Source organism: Aotus nancymaae, unplaced genomic scaffold, assembly GCF_030222135.1.
Source record: "Aotus nancymaae isolate 86718 unplaced genomic scaffold, 86718_ANA_hifiasm-v0.15.2.pri h1tg000059l, whole genome shotgun sequence".
NCBI classification, from domain to species: Eukaryota; Metazoa; Chordata; class Mammalia; order Primates; family Aotidae; genus Aotus; species Aotus nancymaae.
Window position 1 is genome coordinate 42,503,362 of NW_026988473.1, and position 27,358 is coordinate 42,530,719.

The 27,358-nt window shown below is 46.9% G+C and overlaps 1 protein-coding gene across 1 annotated transcript in view; it reads right to left on the minus strand.

The window, feature by feature from the left end:
- Positions 1 to 360: 360 nt before the first annotated feature.
- Positions 361 to 27,358, minus strand: part of OTOG (otogelin) — a 95,812-nt gene continuing 68,814 nt past the window's right edge. Inside the window, exons 40-56 of the mRNA XM_021675174.2 lie at positions 18,075 to 18,258; positions 15,464 to 15,684; positions 15,161 to 15,299; positions 13,488 to 13,682; positions 13,086 to 13,298; positions 12,496 to 12,600; positions 12,258 to 12,365; positions 11,782 to 11,883; positions 8,938 to 9,036; positions 7,447 to 7,487; positions 5,907 to 5,982; positions 5,636 to 5,814; positions 4,786 to 4,890; positions 4,493 to 4,612; positions 3,260 to 3,305; positions 759 to 838; positions 361 to 659 (exon numbers count right to left, since the gene is read on the minus strand). Of these exons, the coding sequence (XP_021530849.2) occupies positions 459 to 659; positions 759 to 838; positions 3,260 to 3,305; positions 4,493 to 4,612; positions 4,786 to 4,890; positions 5,636 to 5,814; positions 5,907 to 5,982; positions 7,447 to 7,487; positions 8,938 to 9,036; positions 11,782 to 11,883; positions 12,258 to 12,365; positions 12,496 to 12,600; positions 13,086 to 13,298; positions 13,488 to 13,682; positions 15,161 to 15,299; positions 15,464 to 15,684; positions 18,075 to 18,258 (2,214 nt within the window). The 3' untranslated portion in view covers positions 361 to 458. The remainder of the gene's footprint in view (positions 660 to 758; positions 839 to 3,259; positions 3,306 to 4,492; positions 4,613 to 4,785; positions 4,891 to 5,635; positions 5,815 to 5,906; positions 5,983 to 7,446; positions 7,488 to 8,937; positions 9,037 to 11,781; positions 11,884 to 12,257; positions 12,366 to 12,495; positions 12,601 to 13,085; positions 13,299 to 13,487; positions 13,683 to 15,160; positions 15,300 to 15,463; positions 15,685 to 18,074; positions 18,259 to 27,358) is intronic.

Sequence of the window (27,358 nt, forward strand, 5' to 3'; positions counted from 1 at the left end):
GCTGCAGGCACAGCCCTCTTTCCTTTTACTTCTGTAGTCAAAAAGGCCAAGAGAATGGGCCACTGCATCCTGCCCCTGTGCTTGGTCTTGTGGTACCCATGTAGGTACCTGCCCACAGCTCTCACCCCCTCCACCAACAGCTGTGGCCAGGGTTCAGAAGTTCAGAGGCTGCTGCCCCTGGACCTAAAGCCTATTTTCCATCTCAAGCCAGAGACAGAGGTGAGCTCCCTGAGCACTCACCTGTGTCACTTTCCCACTTGTGGAAAATGGGGAGCCCAGAAAGGGAGCCAGGATGGACAAGGGTGACCCATTCTGGTCACTCCTGTGACCTTTGGCCACCATTCCATGCTCAGCAAGGGCCAGATTTCTCCCACCTTTAATATCCCCATTCATTGGGCCAACTGGAAACAGAAAGTTGGGGCGGCAGAGGTGGTCCAGCTAGCCGGGGCTCCCAGGCCTCAGGACCACTGGCAGGCACAGTCGGTGGGCTCCTGCACAGTGTAGGGCACCCAGCTGGCATTGGTGGCACAGAAGAGCTGCACAGCACGCCGCTGCAGGCCCACCTCGCGGCAGCACTTGCAGAAGCGGGCATAGGTGTTGATGTTGTAGTTGTAGATGCTGGCGGATGGGCACCTCCCATCGCAGGACACCAGGTTCACCTGGAATGGGAAGGCCAGTGAGGCAGTCTGTGGCATTCACACCCCCAACCCCCCCATCCCCATCTTATGCTGCCCCACTGCCTTGCGGGCACCACGCACAGGGGTGTTGCTCCTGCATTCATTCTTGCGGATGGTCATGCGGATGGTCACCTTCTTGCAGGAGCGCCCATCCTCTTTACCTAGGGGGACAGGGGATGAGGTAGCTGTGGCCAAGACAGGCTTCTTGGGAGCAGCAGGATGGGCCAGCCCAGGGCATGCTGGAGGGTCTCTCTTCCAGCATTAGCACCCATGCATTAGTGCCCCTCCCCATCGGGGAAAGCCTTTTAACCCAATGCCCTGGAAGGAGGCAGGGTCAGGGAGGCAGAGACAGAGCAGTGTGAGCCAGTGAGGCAGGAAGCTGCCCAGGAGGCCTAGGCCACAGGGCCCCCTTGAGGACTCTGTGCTAGGGCAGAGGAGAATCTGGGGACAGAGTGAGGCTGCCTCCCGACCCCAGCCCCAAAACCGGTCTCTAAGCTGTGTTGGCAACCTTACCCTTACCCCTCTCTGCATTTTCCCATCCTGAGAGGGCTTCTAGCATTAAGATTCTGTAATTTCCTGAATGAAGAGAAACCCCTATCTCAAGTGGGATGCTTCACTCTAGTAGGATGCTTTGTTTGGTTTCCATAGCTATCAAACTGGGCCAGGGATTCGCCCATCTAACAGAGCTGTTACAGGGATGGAAATTAACCAGTGTGGGGTTTCCTCTGCCTGGACCACGCCTCTCACAGGACAACCAGGCTTGTGGCTCATTCATACCCTCACCTCCTTCAGCAATTGGCTATCTCCTCTCCCAGGCTTTACCTGATCCCCCTTCTTGAAGTTGCAACTCATTGCCTCCATCCAGTCCTACCTCCATAACCCCTCCCTTGCTTATATTTGTCCAGGACACAATCACTGTCCTGTCAGAGACACATCTATAATTACGATGTTGAATCATAAGCTTTAGGGCCTTCTTTTGCACAGGCCCCTTCCAGAATTTGTTGTAAGGTCTTTTCTCATTTTAAATAAATATTTCCTTTCATGGCTTAATGTGAATTTGTACATTTTGTATTCTTCTTATTGAAGGCCCCTGCATTGCATAAGCTTCAGGCCCCACAAAACTCAATGCATCCATATATATATTTATACTCGTATATAATTTTATACTTGTTATTCTGTCTCTCTCACTAAATGTCAGCTCTGCAAGGCTCTACAGTGCCTAGAACAGTGCCTGGTGCATAGTTGGAACTCCACAAATATTTGTCAGGTACATAGACTCACTCTGTAACCCCAGGAATCCCTCTAGAAATTGAATGAAATCTTTTCTTCTGGTCTCTGAGCCTCACCACAGAGGTTTCCTACTATAGCAGCTAGATGATTTCTGGCCAGAGCTAAGTCCACTTTGTCTTCCCTCTCTGCTCCAGAAGGCAAGAGAACTAAGGGCTGTCTTGACATGGCCCTTTGGGTCCTGGACTGAGACTGGCTGAGTGACCAGCAGAGCAAAGTGGTGGCGGTCCAGGGCAGTCCAGGTGAGCGGGCCCTGCTGAAGCTTTCCCATGCAAGCCCAGGGGATACAGATCACTACCCAGCATGCACTGTGGGCCCAATGGCTTGTGCCAGAGGGGAGAGTAGGGCCCCCCCACTGCCCCCAGAGCTCAGGCCACCTAGCAGAAGGGACATTGCTGGACATAGCAATGCAGCTGCCTGCCTCCAGTCCAGTGGGCTTCTGAGAAGAGTACCAGGGCGGCAGTGGACACTAACCCGTGGAGGAGAGGCAGGACTAATGGGGACCACAGGAAACAGGGTCCCCGGGGAACCTGGGGACAGGGACATGGGGTGCAGATCACACAGGGGCACATGGGACATTCAGGGAACATGAGTTTGTGGGTCAGGGATCAGCCAATGAGGCCCCAAGCCCAGCTTTCTTGGAATATGTGAACTGGACATAACAGGGCCCTAGGTTCTACTGCCTTCTGAAGATGGGGTCTGAGCACCCTAGGAGGAGGGCAGGCCCACGGGAAAGACGTGGGTGGGGATTGAAGGTGGTGGAAAGTGGCGGCTGACTGGGACGTGCATGTGCATGCGATTGGGGGCTGTGGTTCTGGCTGGCCAGGGATTGGGAGCCAGGTATCAGCAGAGGTGCACAGAGCTCGCACTCAGACTCAGTCAGGGGCCCTGGAGGCCCGAATCCCACCCAGGAGGCTCCTCCAAGATCAGGGCATCTGACCACAGGGAGAATGCATGTGGGGGCATCTGGGTTGGGGGCCTTGGCAGAGGCAGGAGGAGGCAGAGTAACTGGTGAGCTACTGACCTCCTGAATGCTATGCCCCAATGTCCTCTGGCTCCAACAAGAAGCAGAGTCTTTATATAGGAACAAGGACACAAACATGGCTTCTGGCCACATGCTTATCTGTGCCAGTGCCATGAGACCCATGGTGAGGCTGTTATTCCTTCATCTACTCAGCCCTGAAGAGCTAGCATTTTAGGTGCCAGGCCAGGAACCTGGTCCTCTGTTCCCTGACATGACACCCTGTGCCCCCACCAGAGCCCCTCACCCCTGGGCGCCCACCATGCTCACTCACAGGTCCTGCAGCATCCTTCCAAGGAAGGTACCACGGAGCCCCCAACCTAGAGAGAAGAGGTTAGGGAAGGTAGGGGTGGAGACCCCTGTCCAGGCCCAGAGCCAAGATCCCAGAAACAGGCAGAGTACAGGAGTCTTGACTCTTCTTTCCCTGAGATGCCCCAGGCCAGGAGCATGGGCCCCTTGTCAGGCCATAGGAGAGCCAGAGGGGCCAAGCTGATGGGTGGGGACAGCTGGCACTAAGGTTGTCCATGGCCCCCTTGGGGCTGGAGCCTGGATCAAGATGGTGCAGGGCCTCCTATCTTTCCTGGGGCAGCTCCCCTCACACCTTCCACTGCCTACCCCACCACCAGTGCTTCCCAGCACAGAGGGTCAGGGAGGGGAGGGGTGCGGGGCTCACCCACTTGGGTCAGTGACCTGGGCTCTACCTCAGCCCCAAACAAATCATCCTTTGCCTCTAGGCTTAGTTTTCCCATCTCTAAAATGGGGGCAAGTATCCCATAAAGCTCTCCTCCTCTATGCTGAAATGAGGAGAACAATGGATGGGGCAGTTCTTTGTGCATAAGTGTGTGTGTTTGGGGGGGTCCCAGTATGTGTGTGTGATTTTGCATGTGTGGGTGTGTGTATGAGAGTGTCAAGAGTGTGTGTATATTAGTTTCCTAGGGAAGAATCAGAAATCTTTAAATGCCCACTGTTAATCTTAGGAACTTTAATAATTCAACGACAACCCCAAGCCTTCCAGGAAATCCTTTTCTCTGAGGTGTGCCCATACTGACAGCTGTCCATGCTAGTGCTAGGCACTACCGGCCATCAAAGGACTGAACTGTGCATCTGCGTGGCATGTGTGTGCAAGAGTGTGCTTATGTGAGTGCCTTGGGGTGTGATGACGCGTGGTGTGGGCACTGGCATGCCGAGTGTGTGAATGTCCCTGGAGTGCATGGTGTGTGAGTGGCTGGTGATCTGTGCTGGTGTCTATCTGAGTGGGCCTAGAACATGTAACAGTGTGTGTTTGTGCACATCTGCATGTGGTCATGTGATGTGTGAAGAGGCAGGGTGTGATGTGGTTAGGGCAAAAAGAAATGCAGAGACAGTGATGTGGATTTGGGGTGGCAGTGCAGGCACAGGCTCCAGGGAGCCCCTCTTCCACACTCCTGCACACAGGGCCCCCACCCCACCACCAGTGAGACAGCGGATGCCCCTGGCCTACGGCCTCAGTGGAAAAGGAGACACAGACCTTGGCACACTCGGTCTCGTTGAGCGGTGGGCAGCTGATGGGAGAGCGGACGAGCACGGCACCCAGGGGAGTGCTGCTGCAGTGGTGGCGGGTGCAGTCTGTGATCCAGGATGCCCCAGGCTGGAGGGCACAGAAGTGGGTGATGGGGGCTGTAATCGGATGGACAGCCTGAGCAAACCCAGAGTCTGGGAGCCTGTTTGTACCCAGCCCTGGCCTGGGAGCCAGAGAGGGTTCTAGTCCTGGTGTTCCCTCCTGGGACACCCTCCTCGGTGGGCAGAAAGGGGGCTTCTTACCAAGAACAGGGAGGTGGTGCCATTGGGGAAGGTGAAGAGACAGGACACGTTCCTGCAGGAGCCGCAGCAGGCAGCGAGGTCCCGTGGGTGCTCGTACTCCTGGTTCTGTAGGCCAGGGCGGGGTGGGCCTCAGCCAGTTGCCACCTCCACCATGGCTCTCCCACTGCTTGCTTATCTGTAAGGGATCCAGGAGCCCGGAAGTGCCCTCTGTAGGTGCTCGGGAAGAGGAGATCCCAGCCTTCTTCTCAGGCAGCTAGTTGCCCCTTTATCTACCCTGAGCCTCCCTTAAAGCAAAGAGCATCTCCACCCTTTCAAAGGCATTTCTAGTAAGTAACAATGCCAGTTTTTATTCTAGACAGACCTCAATTTGAGTCTCAGTTCCTGTAGGACTTTGGACAAATGACAGCCTCCCTAAACCTCAGTTTTCTCCTCTGAAAAATGGGAATAATTCTCACCCTCTTTATCCAACTAATATCTATTTGGCCCTTACTAGAAGCGAGTCACCAACCTAAGTTCTGGGCATGAAGTACTCCCCAAATAATAGCAACACAGGCATGCAAACCAAAGGGACAGGGAATGTGCCAGGCATTCAGCAGGCACCTAATAAGTGTGTGCTCTCTTTTTCAACACCCACCCTTGCCAGGCCCTAAATCTGTCCCTTACTGTTCCCCTCCTGGCCTCTCCCAACCCAGTCCCTTTCTCAGTACTTTCTACAGAGGTCTCTGAGGGCCCTTCTGACTTGTCTTGGGGGTGTAGGCCAGCTTCAAGGGCCCCTCTGGTTCCTGGAGCACCCAGAGTCTGCCAGGGCAGCCCTCCTGACCCCACCCGCCTACCCTGGGCTGCACCCTACCGCCTCGCAGTGGATGTCACACAGCACCGAGGTGGTGTTGATCTGGTAGAAGCTGGTGAGAGGGTCAAGCACGGCAGTGCAGCGGGAGGTGTGGCACACGCCATCTGCCGAGAGCTCCACCACTGTCTGGCCCGGCTGCATCACGCCCAGCTCGCGGCTCAGACACACCGGGGCCTTCACTGGATGGGCATGCAGGGTGGCCACGGTTGTCCAGAGCCCAGGCACCCGCACCCCCCAAGCCTGCCTCTGCCCTGAGGCTTTCCCCACTCACCACACTCGTACTTGGCGCAGCCACACACATTCTCCACGCTGTGCATGAACTCCTCGTCCAGCTGGGATTTCTCCCACTGGGTGGAGCAGAGGCAGTCAGCACCCCAGGGTCGGGGCCAGCCTGGCCCTCAGGAGCAGTCTGCCACCTGGGCCCTCTCTATGTCAGTCCCTCCCTGTGGTGGGCAGGAGGGGGGCTGGCAGGCCTGGGGCCCCTGAGCACCCTGGAAGCTTAGTCTTTGGGCCTCCCTGATGAGGAATGCCATCCAGTGTCCTCCCCTTTCTCAGTGAGGGACAAATTCCCGGTTGGCTCACACTACTTCTCACCTTTCTTCAGCAATTTTAAGAGAAGGAGGAGAGGGATGGTGGACAGAGTGAGAGGAAATGTGTGCTGGAGTGGGGAGGGTTACATGTAATTCAGAAAAGGACTGTAAAATGACTTCACATTTCTTAAAGTATTTTCCCTCAGTGGCCATGCAGCCTGGTGGCTAAGGGCATGGTTTCTAGAGACAGATTTCCTGGGTGTCAGCCCTGGCTCTGTGATATACCAGCTTCGTGACCTTAACCTTGGCTTCCTCATTTGCAGAATTGAGAAAACAACAGAATCAACCTCATGGGTTGTCGTGAGAATAAATAATACACAAAAGGCCTAGGAAAGTTCCTGGCATTTAGTAAGCTCTCGATAAACATTAGCTACTGTCATGATTGTCATTATCATCATCATCATCTTCTTCACCACCACCACCATCATCCTCACCATCCCCACCACCACTGTCACCACTGCATTATCACCATCACCACCATCACCCTCATCCTCACCATCCCCACCACCACCATCATCCTCACCGTCCCCACCACCACCATCACCACTGCAATATCACCATCACCACCACCATCATCCTCACCGTCCCCACCACCACCGTCACCACTGCATTATCACCATCTCCACCACCATCATCCTCACCGTCCCCACCACCATCACCACTGCAATATCACCATCACCACCACCATCATCCTCACCATCCCTACTACCACCGTCACCACTGCAATATCACCATCACCACCACCACCATCATCCTCACCGTCCCCACCACCACCATCACCACTGCAATATCACCATCACCACCACCATCATCCTCACCGTCCCCATCACCACTGCATTATCACCATCACCACCACCATCATCCTCACCGTCCCCATCACCACCATCATCATTTCACTATCACCATTGTCACCACCACCACCATCCTCACTGTCCCCACCATCATCGCCACCATCAGCATCATCACCATCACCTTCATGATAATTTTCATCATCATCATTGTACTTAATCCTTACCACAACTCTAAAGCATGATTATGCCCACTTTACAAAGGAGGCCACCATACCCAGAAAGCCAGTGGTGGAGCCTGGGACAAGAATGCTGACTTGCAACCCTGGGTTCCTTGCAGTAGATTAAAGGAGTAGGTTCTCTAGGGGAGGGGATAGAGAGGAAAGGAAAGGGGAGCAGACCAGGGAGTGTTGAAGGAGGAGGGTCTCCATACCAGATGGCACCGGGGCACTGGGATTGTGTCACAGTCACACTCTGAAAAACACAAGGGCCCGGCCCCACTTCATCAGAGGTGTCCAGGTGGAAATCCCCTGGGTACCCTGGACCTCTCACTGCTGGCACACACCCTCCTCTGAAGCCCCAGCTCCAGGCCAGGCCTGGGAGAGGAGAGGAAGAGGCCCAAAGCTCAGCCTCCTTCCATCCCTGGAGGCAGGAGGAGGCCTGCAGCTCCCCTGGTTAGGCAGGTGAGCAGTGATGGTTTCTGAACACCAAGCTCTCCACTGGGTGTGGAGTGAGGATAAAGAGGCAGGTGGGCAATCACAGCTTTCCTTTTGTCACCTGGATTCATCCTTCCACCTGGTCCAGAGCCTATTCTAGAGCAGAGGCAGGGCCTCTCTGGGAATAAACATGGCATGGGTGGAACTTCTGACCACCTACATTTCCCACATCCATGTTCCCGCAAGCTCAGTTTTGCTGCTCCCAGCCTTTCCCCATAGCAGGTCTTATCTGTGAGCGAGCTGATGTCTGAGCACTGCTAACAAACTTAAGAGTCCACTGCTCCAGCTGCATCGGGGACTGAGCACTCCAGGCCAGAGTCGCTGTGAACACTCTTCTGAGTGAGTCACTCGTTCATGCAACAAATAGTTTTAAGCATCTACTATATGCTGAGCTTTATTCTGTACTCTGGGGACATAGCAATGAATGAAACAGACTAAAATCCCTGCCTCATGAAGTTTACATTCCAGTGAAGCCTAGAAAAAGACACACAAAATATCCAGATGCAAAATAGAGCTTCTTGACTCTTTAAAAATCACATTTTTATATAAAATTCACTGGTTTTTATTATTGATCACTGACATTCCCACCTGTTTCCCAAAAGCATGTGAGGTGAATTTTAACAAAAATTATGTTTTTGAGGCAGGGCGTGGTGGATCCCAGCACTTTGAGAGGCTGAGGCGGGTGGATCACCTGAGGTCGGGAGTTTGAGACCAGCCTGATCAACATGGAGTAACCCCATCTCTACTAAAAATACAAAATTAGCTGGGTGTGGTGGTGCATGCCTGTAATCCCAGCTACTTGGGAGGCTGAGGCAGGAGAATCACTTGAACTCAGGAGGTGGAGGTTGTGGTGAGCCAAGATCGCACCATTGCACTCCAGCCTGGGTGACAAGAGCAAAACTTTGTCTCATAAAAAAATTATGTTTTTGTTAAAGGTGGTTTCAGTAAGGACTTTTTAAGATGGAAACCCTCTTTGGAATGAGAAACTTGCTTTTTCCTTCTTTTATACTAGAGGGAAACGTCTGTAGGAACACTCAGCACTCAGAGAGCCGATGCAGGAGGAAGCTGATTCTGGAGCTTCCTCCAGAGACTCTGCAGGGGACGGATCTGAGAAAAGTGGACAGTGGTGGGCAGGGCTCCCCCAGCCCCTCTTCTCAGCAGGGCCACTGGATCTCCAGCTGGATAGGCTGTCCTGACCACTGACTTACCACAGGACTTGTAGGGGCAGCAGCGGTCGGGGCTCCACACCTCCACCAGGGCAGTGCCCAGGCCACACTGCACTTGGGGACAACGAAAGCTCTCACACACTGTGGGGGAGGAGAGGCAGGCAGCGCGTCAGTCACAGATACCTGGGGCTGTGAATTCTCAGAAGGGCAATGCTGGCTAAGAGGGGCTACCCCCTGCCTCCTCCTTAGTGACCCCCACTGTCCTCAGAGCCCCAGGGAAGAGTCTGGGCATCCAAAATCTCCCCAGGGAGCTACTTCAGGTCCTGGTGCTGTGCCTGTGAGGCACTGGTGACGTGACAGGGTCAGAATCTCAGGCTCATTAAACTGGGGCTCCCCAGCCTGGAATCACCCTGCAAGAGGTGGTCAGAGGAGAGCCAGCCATTAGGGTAAGGTCTGCGAATGGGGACCATCCCGCTCTGTCAACACATTTCCCACCCTGTGGAAATGTCATCCACTTGGGGCCCACCTGAGCCTGCCCTGCTTCAGCTGACGCTACCCTGCTGGGCCCACACTTCCTTTCTTCCTAGTCTTCAGGCTGACTTTTCTCAGTTCTGGATTCCTTGGCCATTCTCATTTGCTGAGAGAACAAGGCAAGGGGTGAGGGAACTCCCAGGGTGCAACATTTTGATGGATAGGGAGGAGCAAGGGTCAGCACCGAAGGTAAGGATCTGAAAACCATAATACGTACTTGATTTACTAATAAAGTTATTGGCACAAGCAAGGATTATCAAATGGTGTTCCAAAAAATGAGGGAGAAGGACATTGTTATAGTGCCAAAGTAATAGGCTATTTTCTGGTTGGAAGAGGAAAAATGTAAAATGGAGAGATCTTAGGATCACGGCCATCACCCTAATCTGGGCCAACGTTAACATCAGTTCTAGTGGCTCAGCCAGTGTCTGGCACCTGATGTGATGTGCTATGAAACTCACACACATACTGTCTAGCCCCAAATTTTTAACTCGAACCCATCAAGCCTTAGATGGAACTTTCGGTTTTAGGAAGCACAGAGGACTAGGTAACAGGTAAGCAACTCCAAAAGAAAGCAACTGGTTAAGTCCAGAAGGTGGGACTCTGCAGGGGCATGGCCTGGACTCCACAGTGGGAGGCCCTACAGGAAAAGGGACCTGTGCTAGGGTAAGAGAGACGTGAGGCACATCATTATGACGCATGGTCCTGGACAGGATCCTGGATTGGACAAACAAGAAGAAACATGGACTGGGTATGATAAGAGTTGAAAATGTAAACATGGAAAGGTAGAGATTGTTCACTGAAAACAGCCAGTTAAAAAAAAAAAAAGAGCATATCCAGAATGAGCTGATTTTACTAAACTACATCTACTTGAAGGCGTAGAGAGAACCTGGAAGGGTATGTATCCACTGAAGCATTGGCAATGGAATTATCCAGCAGGTGGGAAGATGGTATTTTCATTTTCTTGCATTTACTTGCAATGTGCACTTTCTACAATGCACATACAGTGCTTTTGTCATGTAAAAGTATGATGAAGATTGGGAGAAAGTGATCATATCAACAGCCTCTGTTTTTGAGCACCTACTGCATACCAAGGACCATTAGGTCCTTCACATGAATTATCTCTAATCTCCACAGCAGCCCCTAGCTGGTACTAGCATCACCATTTTACAAATCACAAGGCAAGTACTAGCATCACCATTTTACAAATGAGCAACCTCAGCTCGGAGACTAAGTAACTTGCCCTGGGCCACACAGCTGGTAGAGAGCAGAACTGAGGCTCGGAGGCTGACTGACTATGCCCATACTCCATCCACATGACTAGGCTGCCTCTCAAGAAACATGGAAAGAAATGTGAATACAGAAGGATGGCTCAGGGGTGAGGTGATGACAGAAAGAGAAAGACAGAAGAGAAGGAGAAAGGATAGTGAATCTCTGCTCAGATCAGTCTTGCAAATACTGTGGCAAGTGGCCAGACAGCTCCTGGTCAGGTGGGGCCTGGTCATCTGGGCAACTCTGATGGGATGGGAGCCTACATTTTTTCCAAGGTGGCTCTTGACATTGAACCAATCAGGGCGGCCCTTGGGTGTCCTGATGGAGGCCCCTCTCCTACTCTGCTCTGGGTAAGAAAAAACGTCATGCTTCTATCATCCGTGCGTAAAGCAATTTTTGTAAATTGAGTCATATTTAAATCAAACCATTTTGTTCATTTTCACCCATTAAAGCAAACAGTCCGTAATGCTGGCTGTACTATGCTTAATAGTTACTACTGAGGTCCTATGTACACAGTGCATTCTCTATCAAGGTACTATGAACACAGTACATAATATGTACATACTATCCATGTCTACATGTATGTATAGTGTCATACATACAGGTACCAGGTCCTATAAAAATATTGGAAAAGGCATACTTTTTTTTTTATCATTGCAAAATAAAAGAGTTTCAGAGGCTTTGCAGCATGGGGCCTTCTGTGATACAGCCTCCAGGAGCAGGCACTATGGCGACACAGTGGCGAAAGGGACCCTGAAGGGGGCCCTTGGGTCAGTTGGGGAATGAGGGCTTCTTATCAGTGCTGTGGGGATGGGGGGACCCAAGCATTTGTCCTTCAACCCAAGCCTCTGTCTGCCCTCAGGAGCCTCCACGGAGCAGACAGGCTTGGACCTCCCACCTTCCAGCCTGACAGGCCAACCCAGCTTCTTCAGGTGGGCTTGCACTCGTCCTGGCTTCAGCTGCTCAGCCCTCCAGAGCTAACCACCCACTCTGTTGCCCCCGGTCAACTCCCACTGGTCCTGGGGCGAGGACTCTGTGAAGGGCCCCTTCCCACTGCGGCCCACCATGTGCCCAGCCAGGACTCACCACACTGGTACAGAGGGCAGCAGAGCTCTGTGGTGTTCCTGTGCACGGTGAGCGCCTCCCCTTCCTGACACTCGGGGATGGGATCTGGACAGTCGCCGCAGGCTGAGGGGAAAGAGGGTCAATGCTGTAACAGTAGTCCCTACATAGGGGCTCCTCCACAGCCCAAGTGTGGCAGGAGCTAAGCCAATAGCAGCATCGCATGGTCTCATGTGACCCGTTCTGGAATCAGAATCTGGAAGTTCTCCCTCTCGTCCACTACACCGAACAAGCACCAGTTTCCTCTTGCTCAGTCATCTAGGGGGTAACACGGGGCCGGTGTCCTCTTCCTCCCACCCTGTTTCCTGGACAGTGAGCTTGTCTTTCTCCCATTGCCCACCCCATCTGAAGACCCCCCAGCCTTTCCTCCCAGCTGCCCAAGGACACAGGGGTGAGGCTGGCAGACTGTGATCCAGCTGTGTGCACTGGCGGTGACCCACCACAGAAGTAGGAGGTGCAGCAGGAGTCCCCCAGGCGGCCTGCGATCAGGGTCTGGTCCTGTCGGCAGCTGGGGACCGGCTCTGCCTTGCAGAGATCTGGGTCACACTCTGGGGAAAAGGCCGGATTTAGGTTCTGGGAGAGGAAACTGCCTGGCCACACCTGGGCACCTGCCCCCAGAGCCGTCCTCCCCCCACTGCCCTCAGCCCGTCCCCACCCTCCCCGCCCCAGGCCTCTCACCACAGCTGTAGCTGGGGCAGCAGGAGTCCTCCTGGAAATGGGTGAGGAGGCGGTGGCCTGGGCGGCAGGTGGGGGCGAGGCCCTCACATAGAGTCTGGTTACACACTGGCCCAGGGACCACAGGGCCTGTCACTTGGAGGCTGGATGTCCCCACTGCTCTCCAGCACTGCCTACCCCCTGGACACCTGGTCCCACTCCTCCCCACTGCCCCCAGGATGCACACTCATAGATGAGGCTTTGAGGGTCACACAAGGGTTCAGAACTGGGACAGAAGAGCAGCAAGACCTAACATTTGTCAACATGCGCCCCATCTCACAGCAACCCCAAAAAATGGGCCCGATTGTCAGCTCATGTCCTGGGAGAATGAACGAAGGCACAGAGGATGTGAACTGATTTGCCTGAGGCCACATGGCTACAGTCAGGGAGGAAGAGTGGTCAGGCTGCCTGGCTCCTCAGCACTCCCTGCACTGACTCCTGAGCCTCTACCCCTGCCCCCAGGCATTCTCTCCTCCACTGGAGAGAGTGTGCATGGCTGGAGCCTTTTAACTGTTTTACAGTTGAGGTCCAAGGAAGTGAAGGCAGACACTCACCACAGACAGTCCCCAGGCAGCAGGGATCCTTGGTGGGCAGGAGCAAGGCTACCTCCCCAAATCGCGGGCAGCTCTCAGGGCGGGGGCCGGGGCAGCCCGGATCCACCGCAACAATGGTGTCTGGGGCTTGGCACTGGTGCTGGCAGCAGCCGCTGAGAGAGCTGTTCCAGGTCTCCCCCAGGGCCCTCGGCACCCCCATGCTGTCAGTGCAGGCTGCAGAGGGGCATGGAAGGGTGCAGGGGACTGAGGAAGGTGGGGAGCCCAGACCTTCCCAGGCTAGACTCTCCCTGGGGTACTGACCACCCCTAAGCAGACCTAGAAGGTTGCAGATGGGTCTCAGCCATGGGCAGCAGGAGGCAAAGTCAATTTTGGAGACCCTGCCCAGGGAGCGGAAGAACCTACCGCACTTGGCCTCCGAGATGCAGAGTGCGGAGTGGCGCCGGTGTAAGATGGTGCCCTCGGAGCAGACGCAGCCCTCGCCCAGCACCTGGCAGTGCTCCGGGTCCAGAGGGCCTAGCAGCCCATCCTGGCATGTCTTGGGAGGCTCACAGGCCGTCACACATGCTTGATATGTGGAGTCGCTGGAGCATAGGAAGGCTGCAGGGGCACAGTGGGCATCAGGCCTACCTCAGACCCCAGGCAGGGCTCCCCATTGAGGGCCGAAAGAATAAGAAGGGATGAGGAGGGGGCTCAGAGTGTCATCTACGCCTCAGCAGAGAGTGCCTAAGTCAAAGGGCTTGGTGACATCACCTCCTTCCTTAGATCAGGACTCAGCAAAGTACAGCCCACAGCCCAAATCCAGCCCACTGTCTGTTTTTGCAAACAAAGTTTTATTGGAACACAGTCATGCCTGTTCCTTTATATATATTCTGTCTAAGGCTGTTTTCATACTAAAAAGGTAGAGTTGAGGATTATGACTGAGACCATATGGCATACAAAGCATCAAATATTTGCTATTTGGCTCCTTACAAAAAAGGTTTGCCAACCCTTTGCTCTAGATCAGTGTTTTCAAACTTCCTTGACTGCAAAAAGTAGATATTACGTTGTGGCCCAATACACACAAGCATGTAGAACAGTGGTCTTCAGATTCAACTACACAAGAATCCCTTGGGAGTTTTTGAGGTACCATTGTAGGGAGCCCACCCCAGGCCAACTGAATCTCTGATTGTGGGGTCCATGCATTTCAAGTTCCTTAAGTGATTTCAAATAGTATTTAGGATTGAAAATCACTTCTATATAAAATAAAAAATCTCTTTTACAAAATAACACTTAAACTTTCTATGAGCAATACACACTGGTATTTTTCATTCGATTCTATTGTATTTTTTTAAATGCTGGTGCTGACCCCTAAACGGATTTCATTCTCACTAAGTTGGAATCCACAGTTTGAAGAACACAACCCAAGAGGACGTTTGTCTTTTCCTCTTTTGCTTGTCAAATTGTGGGTGTGGCCTTCCTGTGAGCCAATCCCAGCCTTTCTGGATGTGTTCACATTTATGAATCAAGCTACTTTACCCCAGGCCACCCCTGTAGACCCCACCAGTCAAACCTAATTGGGGAAGGAGGAGGCAGATCTCATCTCCTTTCTACAGGAAAGAGGGGAAAGACTGCAGGAAGAGAAAGATGAGCAAAAAAAAGAAGCAGAGGGAGCTAAGATATACTGGACGGTGTCCAGGGGTGGTGGGGGAGGCCTATGTGAGCACTCGGCACACTCTCCCCGACAGCCTCAAAACCACCCTGGGAGGGGGCGATGGTTGCAGACTCCACTTTCGGAGAAGAGATGCAAAGAAAGTAAATACTAAATGACAATACACTTACTATGTGCTAATATATTCATATGAATTACAATAAATAAGTGTTCATTAATATAAAAATGTATATACTTTTATATTTAATATAAAAATTAAATATAAATTAAACATATAAAATATTTATAAATTTACTAATGTAACAAATGCATGAATGAGTAAAGCTGGGAAACTGTACATGAATTTGCATCCGGGAGCCTTTTCCCACTTTAACAGGGGATGGGAGCAATAGTCACAAAGGAGGGTCCCCTGGCCCCCCAAACTCACGGCAGTAGTCAGAACGCCGCCACTCGATGCACACGTGAAATTTGTGGCACATGGCCACGTACACAGTCAGGGCCACGCAGGGCTGCTGCACGTACTTGGTGTCCCGGATCCACAGCTCACAGAATGACTCTGGAGACACCTGGGGTATGCATCAGGCAGTGCTGCTTACTCTGATGCCACACATCCCAGGACCCAACTCCTCTCCTCCCTGCTCAGAAGGAACAATGAGCCTCTGCAGGTAGGTACTGCCATCCCCAGTTAGCCCAGGAGGTGTCCCCAATGCTGGACCCAGTTGGCACATACAAAGCGGTGGCAGGCACTGAAGGTGCGGTTGGACACCATGCGAAGGCAGGGCGAGCAGTCAGTTGTGGCACAGCTGTCTGGGCGGAAGCGGGTCTGGCCCACCGAGGTCAGGGAGCTGGGCACCTGCCAGCTGTCCAGAAAGGGAGCAGGGTCCTCAGCCCCACCCACCACCGAGCCATCCTTCAGGGTGAGGTCATTGGCTGCATCTCCATCACAGATACCTGAAAGGGGCCAAACAATCCCAACAGCCACGATCGTCACTACCACTCTCATGTCGTCAGCTCTCACTTTTTGTATTCTTCACAGTTCTTTGAGGTCAATAATAGCATTATCCCCATTTTACAGGTGAGGGAAATTAAGTGAAGGAAAACTAGGAAACCTGTTGTAAAAGAAAATGTCTTTATTCTTAGGAAATACACATGTATTTAGGGGTAAAGGGATACAATGTCTTGAAGCTATTTTCAAATGGTTCTGAAAAATGCATACATACACATATATATATATAATGTGCATATAAAAATGTATACACAGAGAGAGAGAGAAGGAGAAAAGCAAATGGGGTAAAATGTGAACCATTGGTAAATCTGGGTAAAATGTACGCATTATCTTATACTATCTTTGCAAGTTCTAAATTTTTATAAGTTTTGCTATATTTCAGCAAAATAAAAAGCTACCCCCCAAAAAATCTGCTTTAGCAGTGACTGCTAGCTAATTATAACAACTGTTCCCTCTTTTGCCTGGGCCATCAGTATATTTTTCCCAGATGCCCTTGCAGCTAGATGAGATCATCTGATTGAGTCCCAGCCAATGGCATGTGAGTGAAGGTGACGAGTACTACCTCCAGGCCTAGTCCATAAAACCTTCCCAACTGCCTCCTCTCCTGTAAATTTGGAAACTCATGTTAACATGGCAGAACCGGAAGATAGATGGAATCTGGATCTCTGAATCATTGCTATCCATTTGGGAACTCATGTATGCCAGAAATAAGCTTCTGTTGTGTTAAGGCACTGAGATGGGGGTAAGGGTGAAATTTATCTGTCCCAGCTTTTAATGTGACCTAAACTTCTGGTCTTATCTCTCACACGCCATCTATGTGCTCTAGACACACACTTTCCTGCCCACAACTCTGCTCAAGCTGCTCCCTCTGCCTGAAATACTGTCTCAGATGTCCTTCCTTCAAGGATGCCTCAGATGCACCACCCATGACCTTCCAAAATCTGTGTAACAGTCACTGGCTTGCAGGTCAGCCTTTCACAAAAGATTGTAGCTCTTTGAGTGCAAAGACTCATTTTCTTTTAGATTCTCATTTATCTCAGCACTCCCCCAAGTTTTTCTAGCAGGGTGCCCAGCTGTCAGATGTTCTATCAAGTAAAATGGAGATATAAATGATCTGACTTCTGCTTCAACACCTCTAACCACCATTCTGTGAATATAAAGTATGATTAAAGGCAAACTCTCATATCTTATTAATGGTCCCCATGGTCACACTTTGGGTCTTGGCTTTAAGTCAGTGAGGGGTGACCCAAAGGTATCCCAGGGAGTTGGCTCACCGGGGTACTGCTGACCACAGTGCTGTTTGCTGGAAATGAACAGAAGAGAAGGAAGAAATGGTGAGAAAAAGATGATGGTAGTGATGGTGATGGTGATGGTGGTGGTAGTGGTGGTGGTGGTGGTGATGGTGGCATGTGTGTAAGAAGTGTTCGGTGTAAGAACAGAAGCATCATAAAACAGGAATTTTGTCTGTTTTGTTCACTGTTTTATCCCTAGAGCCTGGTACATGGCAAATACACGTTGAACAAAGGAAAGAATGAGCATGGAGCTGACCTGCATGTGTTAGTGCATGTGTAGAGGGCATTTTGAATGCAGAGGGGCATGAATGTGAATGTGTGAATGATCACCAGGGCTGCAGGTGGAGGATGGAGGGTGTATGTGTGTGTGCGTGTATGCGTCATGAATGTTTCTAGCTCACCCATAATGACAATCATGTTAGCCTGTCATGGAGTGCCCCATGAGTGTCCATGTGCTTATGCCCCAGAAATGAGCAGCAGCCCACATCCAGGCTTGTCCTGTAGCTCTTTTCCTTATGAGAATACATTCAATCCCTTAGGACATGCTCTCTGCAATTAAGTTGTGGTCTGAAGAGCGCTAGTTCTGTGTATTGTGGCAGCTCTGCTGTGTGCCCTTAGCTAAGCTACTTAATCTCTCTGAGTCCCTTTTCTTTAGTTCAGTGGGGATACTAATGGCCATCTCTCAGTGCTGTTGTGTGGATTACCAGGAATAAGTGAGATAAGAGTGTGGAAGTGCTCTGTGAAATGCCCAGGCTCATGCAGATGGAGAGGATTATCCAACATTAGGAGGCTGTCAGGGAAGCTGACAGACAATCCCAGCTGAAGTGACAACTAGGTGAGTCCCTACAGCCCTCTACTATCTCCCTACTGGCAGCTTTGGCCCCAGGACACAAGACATTAGGCTTCCCTGCCCTGGCAGCTCTCCTGCTCCCACCTCTGGCCTGGTATTCTGTCACAGCCTTTCCTGCTCCAGAAGGAATTATGTCTGGAGGCAGAAGTGGACCTGGGAAGCATCCCCTCCCCCCAGCTGGGTCCCACCTTACCACATAGGCCATGGCCCTGGGCCTTGCTGGCTTTGCTGGCCTCCACGATCATGAGTCCTGAGCTGTGGAGCCACTGGATCTGGATGTGTGAGGGAGTCAGGATCATGTACATGTGGCCTGTGTCCTCGATTCTGAACCCATACCTGCTTACAGGTGGCCACACAGGCTGCGAGTCCACAGTCACCTTGGGAGGGAATTCAGTGTGAGCACAGCTTGTCCATCAGTCCATCCATCTATTCATCCATCCATCCATCCATCCATCCATCCACCCACCCATCCATCCATCATCTGACAAACATTTTTTAGGTATTTGCTATGTGCCAGGCTGTTTCAGGCACATGCAGCCAAATCACAGTCAAAGTGGCATGGGAAGATTCTAAAACTATTTTATGGGAAAAATACAATGAAACAAGAAATGCAACAACAGGAGGCAAGCTGCATCTTAATGCCCAGATAAACACAAATCCAGAGACCTTCCAACCACTCTCTTCTTTCCTGATTCTGTTATGATAATTTCTTCTGGGAGATTCTCCCTAAATTCCCAGTCTTGGGGTTACATACCCTTGCTCTGGGCTTTCCTCATCTCTGTGCTGACCGTTAAGACAGAAAATCTATTTGTTTCCACATCAAGATCTCCAGTGAACTGAGTTTCTTAAGGGCAGATACTATGTCTGATTCATCTTTGAATCCCCAACATCTGCCTTTGGGCCTGACATAAATTGGGGCTAAATCAATATTTGTTAAATATGCAACACACTCTAATTATCACAAACACTTTAAATTCAAGGCTACAACCTCTACTACACATTATCAAGGTTAAATTTAAATGTACTATGGGTTATTATAATAGTTTTACACTGAAAAAAATGGGATATGAAAAGATTAAGATTTTAAAGTGTTTATAATGAATTAACCTCCTCCCTTCAAGATTAGACTGTTTCATATGCTCCTGAATGTCAAGTGGGCCAATCAAGAAATTATGAAAAAAATCGAAACATTTCTTGAAACAAATGATAATGGAAACACAACATACCAAAACCAACAGGATACAGCAAAAGCAGTACTAAGAGGGAAATTTATAGCTATTAGTGCCTACATCAGAAAAGAAGAAAAACTTCAAATAAATAACCTAACAATGTAGCTTAAAGAACTAAAAAAGCAAGAGAAAACCAATCTAAAATTAGAAGAAAAGAAATAATAAAGATCAGAGCAGAAATAAATAAATTGAAATAAAAAAAATACTAAAGATCAATGAAACTGAAAGTTTGTTTGAAAAGACAAACAAAATCGACAAACCTTTAGCCTAACTGAGAAAAAAGAAAGAAGACTCTAATAAAATCAGAGATGAAAAAGGAGACAGTATAACTGATACTGCCAAAATTCAAAAGATCATTAGCAGCTACTATGAGCAGCTATATGCCAGTAGAAGAGAAAATTTAGAGGAAATAGATAAATTCCTAGACACATACACCTACCAAGATTGAACCAAAGAGAAATCCAAAATCTGAAAAGACTAATAACAAGTAGCGAGATAGAAGATGTAATAAAAAGTCTCCTAGTAAAGAAAAGCCTGGGATCTGATGACTTCACTGCTGAATTCTACCAACATTTGAAGAAGAGTGTATAATACCAATCCTACTCACACTATTCTGAAAAATAGAGGAGGAGGGAATATTTCCAAACTCGTTCTACGAGGCCATTGTTACCCTGGCCAGGACATATCAAAAAACCAGACCAGAACATATCAAAAAAAGACTGCAAGTCACTATCTCTGATAAATATTGATGCAAAAATCCTCAACAAAATACTAGCAAGCCGAACTCAACAATACATTTTAAAAGACCATTCATTGTGACCAAGTGGGATTTATCTCTGGGATGAGAAGATGGTTCAATATAGGCAAATCAATTGAAGTGATACATTATATCAGCAGAATAAAGGACAAAAAAACATATGATCATTTCAAATGATGCTGAAAATGCATTCAATAAAATTCAACATCCCTTCATAATAAAAATCCTTTAAAAACTAGGTATAAAAGGAACATACCTTAACGTAATAAAAGCCACATATTACAGAACAACAGCTAGTATCATATTGAATGGGGAAAAATGAAAAGCCTTTCCTATAACATCTGGAACACAACAAGGATGCCCACTTTCACCACTGTTATTCAACATAGTATTGGAAGTCTTACCTAGAGCAATCAAACAAGAGAAAGAAATAAAGGGCATCCAAACTGGAATGGAAGAAGTCAAATTATCCTGTTTGCAGATGATATAAACTTACATTTGGAAAAAAACTAAATATTCCACCAAAAAAACTATTAGAACTGATTTTAAAAATTCAGTAAAGTTGCAGGATACAAAATCAACATACAAAAATCAGTAGCATATCTATATGCCAACAGTGAAAAATCTGAAAAAAAAAAAAAAGTCCCAGTTACAATAGCCACAAGTAAAATTAAATTATCTAAGAATTAACCAAAGAAGTGAAAGATCTTTACAATTAAAATCATAAAACCCTGATGAAAGAAATTGAACAGGACACAAATGGAAAGACAGTTCATGCTCATGGATTAGAAGAAACAATGTTGTTAAAATGTCCATATTACTCAAAGCAATCTACAGATTCAATACAATCCCTATCAAAATACTAATGACATTCTTCACAGAAATAGAAAAAAAGAATCCTAAAATAAATAGGAAACCATAAAAGACCCGGAATAGCCAAAGCTATCCTGGGCAAAAAGAACAAAACTAGAGGAATCACATTACCTGACTTCAAATTATACTACAGAGATACAGTAACCAAAGCAGCATGGTACTGGCATAAAAATAAGCATGGAGGCTGGGCACAGCGGCTCATGCCTTTAATCCCAGCATTTTGGGACGCCGAGGTGGGCAGATCACCTGAGGTCAGGAGTTTGAGACCAGTCTGGCCAACATGGTGAAACTCTGTCTCTTCTAAAAATACAAAAATTAGCCAGCCTGTAACCCCAACTACTCGGCAAGCTGAGTCAGGAGAATCACTTGAACCTGGGAGATGGAGGTAGCAGTGAGCCAAGATCATGCCACTGCACTCCAGCCTGGGCGACAGAGTGAGACTCTGCCTGAAAAACAAAAGCAAACAAACAAAAAACAGACATATACACTAACGGAACAGAATAGAGAACCCAGAAACAAACTCACATACCTTCAGTGAACTCATTTTCAACGAAAGTGCCAAGAACATACATTGGGGAAAAGACAGTCTCTTCAACAAATGGTGCTGGAAAACTGGACATCTGTACACCTAAGAATGAAACTAGACCCTGTCTCTCACCATATATAAAAATCAAATCAAAATCGATTAAAGACTTAAATCTAAGACCTCAAACTATAAAACTACTATAAGGAAACATTGGGGAAACTCTCCAGACATTGGTTTGGGCAAAATTTCTTGAATAATGCCCCACAAACACAGACAACCAAGCAAAATGGGCAAATGGGATCACATCAAGTTAAAAAGCTTCTGCACAGCCCACCCTCACCACAAGTCAACAAAGTGAAGAGACAACCCATAGAGAAAATATTTGAAAGCTATCCATCTGATGAGGGATTAATAACCAGAATATATAAGGAACTCAAACAACTCTATAGGAAAAAAATCTAATAATCTAATTTTTTTTTTTTTTTTTGAGACAGAGTTTCGCTCTTGTTACCCAGGCTGGAGTGCAATGGCGTGATCTCGGCTCACTGCAACCTCCGCCTCCTGGATTCAGGCAATTCTCCTGCCTCAGCCTCCTGAGTAGCTGGGATTACAGGCACGTGCCACTGTGCCCAGCTAATTTTTTGTATTTTTAGTAGAGACGGGGTTTCAGCGTGTTGACCAGGATGGTCTCGATCTCTTGACCTCGTGATCCACCCGCCTCGGCCTCCCAAAGTGCTGGGATTACAGGCGTGAGCCACCACGCCCGGCCATATCTGATTTTAAAATGGGCAAAAGATTTAAAATAGACATTTCTCAAAAGAAGACATACTTGATGAACACAGATGCAAAAATCTTCAATAAAATATTGGCAAACTGAATCCAGCAGCATATCATAAAGAGTATCTACCATGATCAGGTAGGCTTTATCTCTAGGATGCAATGTTGGTTCAACATATACAAATCAATAAATGTGATTCATCACATAAACAGAAGTAAAGACAAAAACCAATGATTATCTCAATAGGTGCAGAAAAGGCTTTTGATAAAATTCAACACCCTTCATATTTAAAACTCTCAACAAACTAGGTATGAAAGGAACATGCCTCAAAATAATGAGTCATCTATGACAAACCCACAGCCAACATCACACTAAATGGGAAAAGTCTGGAAGCATTCCCCTTCAAAACTGGCACAAGAAAAGGATGCTCGCTGTCATCATTCCTATTCAACATAGTATTGCAAGTCCTGGCCAGAGCAATTAGGCAAGAGAAAGAAATAAAGGACCTCCAAATAGGAAGAGAGGAAGTAAAACTATCCCTGTTCATAAACGACATGATCCTATATCTAGAAAACTCCATAGTTCCAGCCCAAAAGCTCCTTCAGCTGATAAACAACTTAAGCAAAGTCTCAAGATACAAAGTCAATGTATAGAAATCACTAACATTCCTATACACCAACAATAGCCAAGACAACAGCCAATCAGAAAGGCATTCCCATTCACAATTGCCACAAAAAGAATACAATGCTTAGGAATACAGCTAACCAGGGAGGTGAAAGATCCCCACGAGGAAAACTACAAAACACTGCTCAGAAAAATCAGAGATGACACAAACAAATGCAAAAACATTTCATGCTTATGGATAGGAAGAATCAATATTGTTAAAATGGCCATACTGCCCAAAGCAACGTATAGATTCAATGCTATTCCTATCAAACTACCAATGATATTCTTCACAGAACTACCAAAAAAAAAAAAAAAACAAAACTATTTTAAAATTTATATGGAACTTAAAATGAGCTCAAATAGCCAAGGCAATCCTAAGCAAAAAGAACAAAGCTGGAGGCATCAGGCTACTCAACTTCAAACTATACTTCAGGGCTACAGTAACTAAAACAGCATTGTACTGGTACAAAAACAGACAAATAGACCAATGGAACAGAATACAGAGCCCAGAAATAAGGCCACACACCTACAACTGTCTGATCTTCTACAAAGTCACCAAAAACAAGCAATGGGGAAAGTACTCCCTATTCAATAAATGGTACTGGGATAAAAAGTTAGCCATATGCAGAAGATTGAAACTAGACCACTTCCTTACACCACATACAAAAATTAACTCAAGATAGATCAAAGATTTAGATGTAAAACTCAAAACTATAAAAACCATGGAAGACAATCTAGGCAATACCATTCTGGACACAGGAACGGCAAAGATTTCATGACGAAGATGCCAAAAGAAATTGTAACAAAAGCAAAAATTCACAAATGGGATCTAATTAAACTAAAGAGCTTCTGCACAGCGAAAGAAACTATCAACAGAGTAAACAGACAACCTATAGAATGGGAAAAATTTTGCAAACTGTGCATCTGACAAAGGTCTTATAGCTATTATCTATAAGGAACTTAAACAAATATACAAGAAAAAAAGCTAATTAAAAAGTGGGCAAAGGACATGAACAGACACTTCTTAAAAGAAGACATACATGCAGCCAATAAGCATATGGAAAAAAGCTCAACATCACTTATCATTAGAGAAATGCAAATCAAAACCGCAATGAGATACTGTCTCACACCAGTCAGAATGGCTGTTATTAAAAAGTCAAAAAATAACAGGTGCTGGTGAGGTTGTAGAGAAAAAGGAACACTTATACATTGTTGGTGAGAGTGTAAATTAGTTCAGCCATTGTGGAAACAGTGTGATGATTTCTCAAAGACCTAAAAATGCAACTACCATTTGACCTAGCAATCCCATTACTGGGCATATGCCCAAAGGAATATAAATCATTCTATCATAAAGACACCTGCACATATATGTTCACTGTAGCACTATTCACAATAGCAAAGACATGAAATCAACCTAAATGTCCATCAGTGGTAGACTGGATAAAGAAAACGTAGTATATATACACACCATGGAATACTATGGAGCCATAAAAAAGAATGAGATCATGTCCTCTGCAGGAACATAGATGGAGCTGGAGGCCATTATCCTTAGCAAACTAATGCAGAAACAGAAACCCAAATACTACATGTTGTCATTGATAAGTGGGAGCTAAATGATGAGAACACATGGCATGTAGAGGGGAAAAACAGATACTGGGGCCTACTGGAGGGTAGAGGGTGGGAGGCGGAGAGTATAAAAAAGTAACTAATGGGTACTAGGCTTAATAGTGGGTAACAAAATAATCTGTACGACAAAGCCCTGTGATATGAGTTTATCTATATAAGAAACCTGCATACGTACCCCTGAACTTAAAACAAAAGTTATAAAATAAAACAAAAATTAAGACATCCAAATGGCAAACAGGCATATGAAGATGTTTTTAACATCATGGATCATCAGAGAAATGCAAATCAAAAGTATAATGAGATATCATCTTACTCCAGTTAAAATGGCTTTTATCCAAAAGACAGGAAATAACAAATGCTAGTGAGGATGTGGAGAAAAGGGAACCCTCACACTCTTGGTGGGAATGTAAATTAGTACAATCACTATGGAGAACAGTTTGGAGGTTCCTCGAAGAACTAAAAATAGAGCTACCATATGATACAGCAATCTGGGTATATACCCAAAAGAAAGGAAATCCATACATCGAAGTGATATCTGCACTCCCATGTTTGTTGCAGCACTGTTCACAATAGCTAAGATTTGGAAGCAACCTAAGTATCCATCAGCAGATGAATGGATAAAGAAAATGTGGTACATATACACAATGGAGTACTATTCAGCCATAATAATATGAGACGCTGTTATTTACAACAACATGAATGGAAATGGAGGTCATTATGTTAAATGAAATAAGCAGGCACAGAAAGACAAACCTTACATGTTCTCACTTATTTGTAGGATCTAAAGACCTAGACAATTGAATTCATGGACATAAGGGAAGGGTAGTGGAGGGGTTGAGGGAGATATGGGAATGGTTAATGAGTAAACAAATTATAAAGAATGAGCAAGACTTAGTGTTTGATAGCACAACAGGGTGAGTACACTCAATAATAATTTCATGTACATTTAAAAATAACTAAAAGAGCATATAATTGGATTGTTTGTAACACAAAGGATAAATGCTTGAGGCAGTGCATGTCCCATTTTCCATGATGTGATTATTACACATTGAATGCCTGTGTCAAAATCTCTTATGTACCCCATAAATATATATACCTACTATCTACCCACAAAAATTAAAAATTAAAAAAGGATTAGACTGTTTTATTCATCACTTTTCAAATTATGCAGAACACAAACTATTATGTAGAGAGAGCCCTGGTCCAGAAGTCACAAAGAAAATTCTGTGACCCTAGGAGAGCCCTTGGCTCTCCTAGCCTGAGCCTTCCTATTTGTACAGACAGGGGCTTGGGCTTCATGATCCATGAGCACTCTCTGACTTCTGGGAGTAAACATACTCTGAAGCCTAGAGAGGCACCTCACCTGCATTCACAGGACTCCAAGTCCAAGCAAGGACAAAGAACAAAAGGTTAAGAAATAAGGACTTGGACTTCCATTTCTGACCAAGGTGGAGTAATAGCAACTGACTGGATTTACCCTCTTGCCTTAAACGACCAAACAAACTGACTAAATATGTAAAGCAACAGTCTTCCAGTGCCAACAGTCGGCGATGCAGGAGAATGATCCCTGAAAAAAACAAAAACAAAAAAAGGAAACAAATGAGGCGAGCCTTATGATTGCTAAAGATTATTACTTAGAGAGTTTGAGGCTACAGTGCAGGGAGCAGGAACCCAGGCAGAGCCTGGTGGTTTCCTAGAGTTTAGAAGACAAGAGATGGACGTTCATAAAGGCCAAGGTAGCTAGAGTTTGCATGGCACAGAGAGAGAGAGAGAGAGAGAGAGAGAGAGAGTTCTGAAGCTTTGCAGAATCCTCCTCCATCTCTGTCCTGACCCTGTCCTGAATTTTCAGCTGAATACTGATCAATGTCTGCAGGTGAGAAAAATTAACTGAGACTAGAGAAAAAACCACCTAAAAGGAACAGACATAAAAATACACAGAGTTAAACACAGGGCTGGGAATAGCTGGAGCTACCACCAGCTAGAATAGAAAAACCTTCTAATATGTAGAGTGCAGGGTAGGGTATGCAGAAGGGTATTGCTTTAGTAGCAGGGAATTGGTATGTAGGATAAAGAATAAAATCACACTTGGAATAAAGGCTACTTTGGCTTTACCTAACAAAGCTCAAAGGCAAACCTCAGAAAGATCAAACTGTTTCCAAGTAGCATAACTATTACAAAGCTCAAGAATATTTTCAAAACTAAAACGAAAGAATATCCAGCATCCAACAAGGCAAAATTCCCAATGTCTGGAATTCAATTTAAAAAATTGTCAGGCATGCAAAGAAGCAGGAAAATACAGCCTATAATGAAAGAAAAAAAATCAATCAGAACTGAGAAATGACACACATGGTAGACGCACATGGTAGAAAAGGAAATACAAACAATTATTTTTAAAATTGTTTTAACTATATGTGCTCAAGAAAGCAATGGAAAACAGAAGAAGGTGAGATGTTCATGGTATAAAAAGACCCAAATTAAACTTGTACAGATGAAAAATATCATGTCTGAGATTAAAACCACTGAATGTAATTTACATGTTCTGACACTGTAAATGAAAAGATTAATGAACTTAGAGCAATAAATACTAGGTGAAATGAAGCACAGAATTTAAAAAGACCGAATAACATGATGAACAGAGAGCATAAGTGATCTGTGGGTCAATTTCAAGTATCCTAATACACATGTAATTGAAATCCCCAAAAGAGAAATGAATTACTAGGCCTGTCATAACTAAACTGCTTAAAAACAGTGATAGAAGGAAAATCATAAAAGCAGCAAGAAGGGGTAGAAAAAAATACACCGTGTATGAAGGAACAAAGAATGACAGCAGATTTCTTATTGGAAATAAGCAAGATAAAAGATAGTGGAACTTCATAACAGCACTATTCAAAATAGTCAAAAATATGAAAACAGCTTAAATGTCCATCAATAGATGAATGGATAAACGAACTGTAATATATACATACAATGGAATATTATTCAACCATAAAAATGAATGAAGCATTGATACATGCTTCAATGT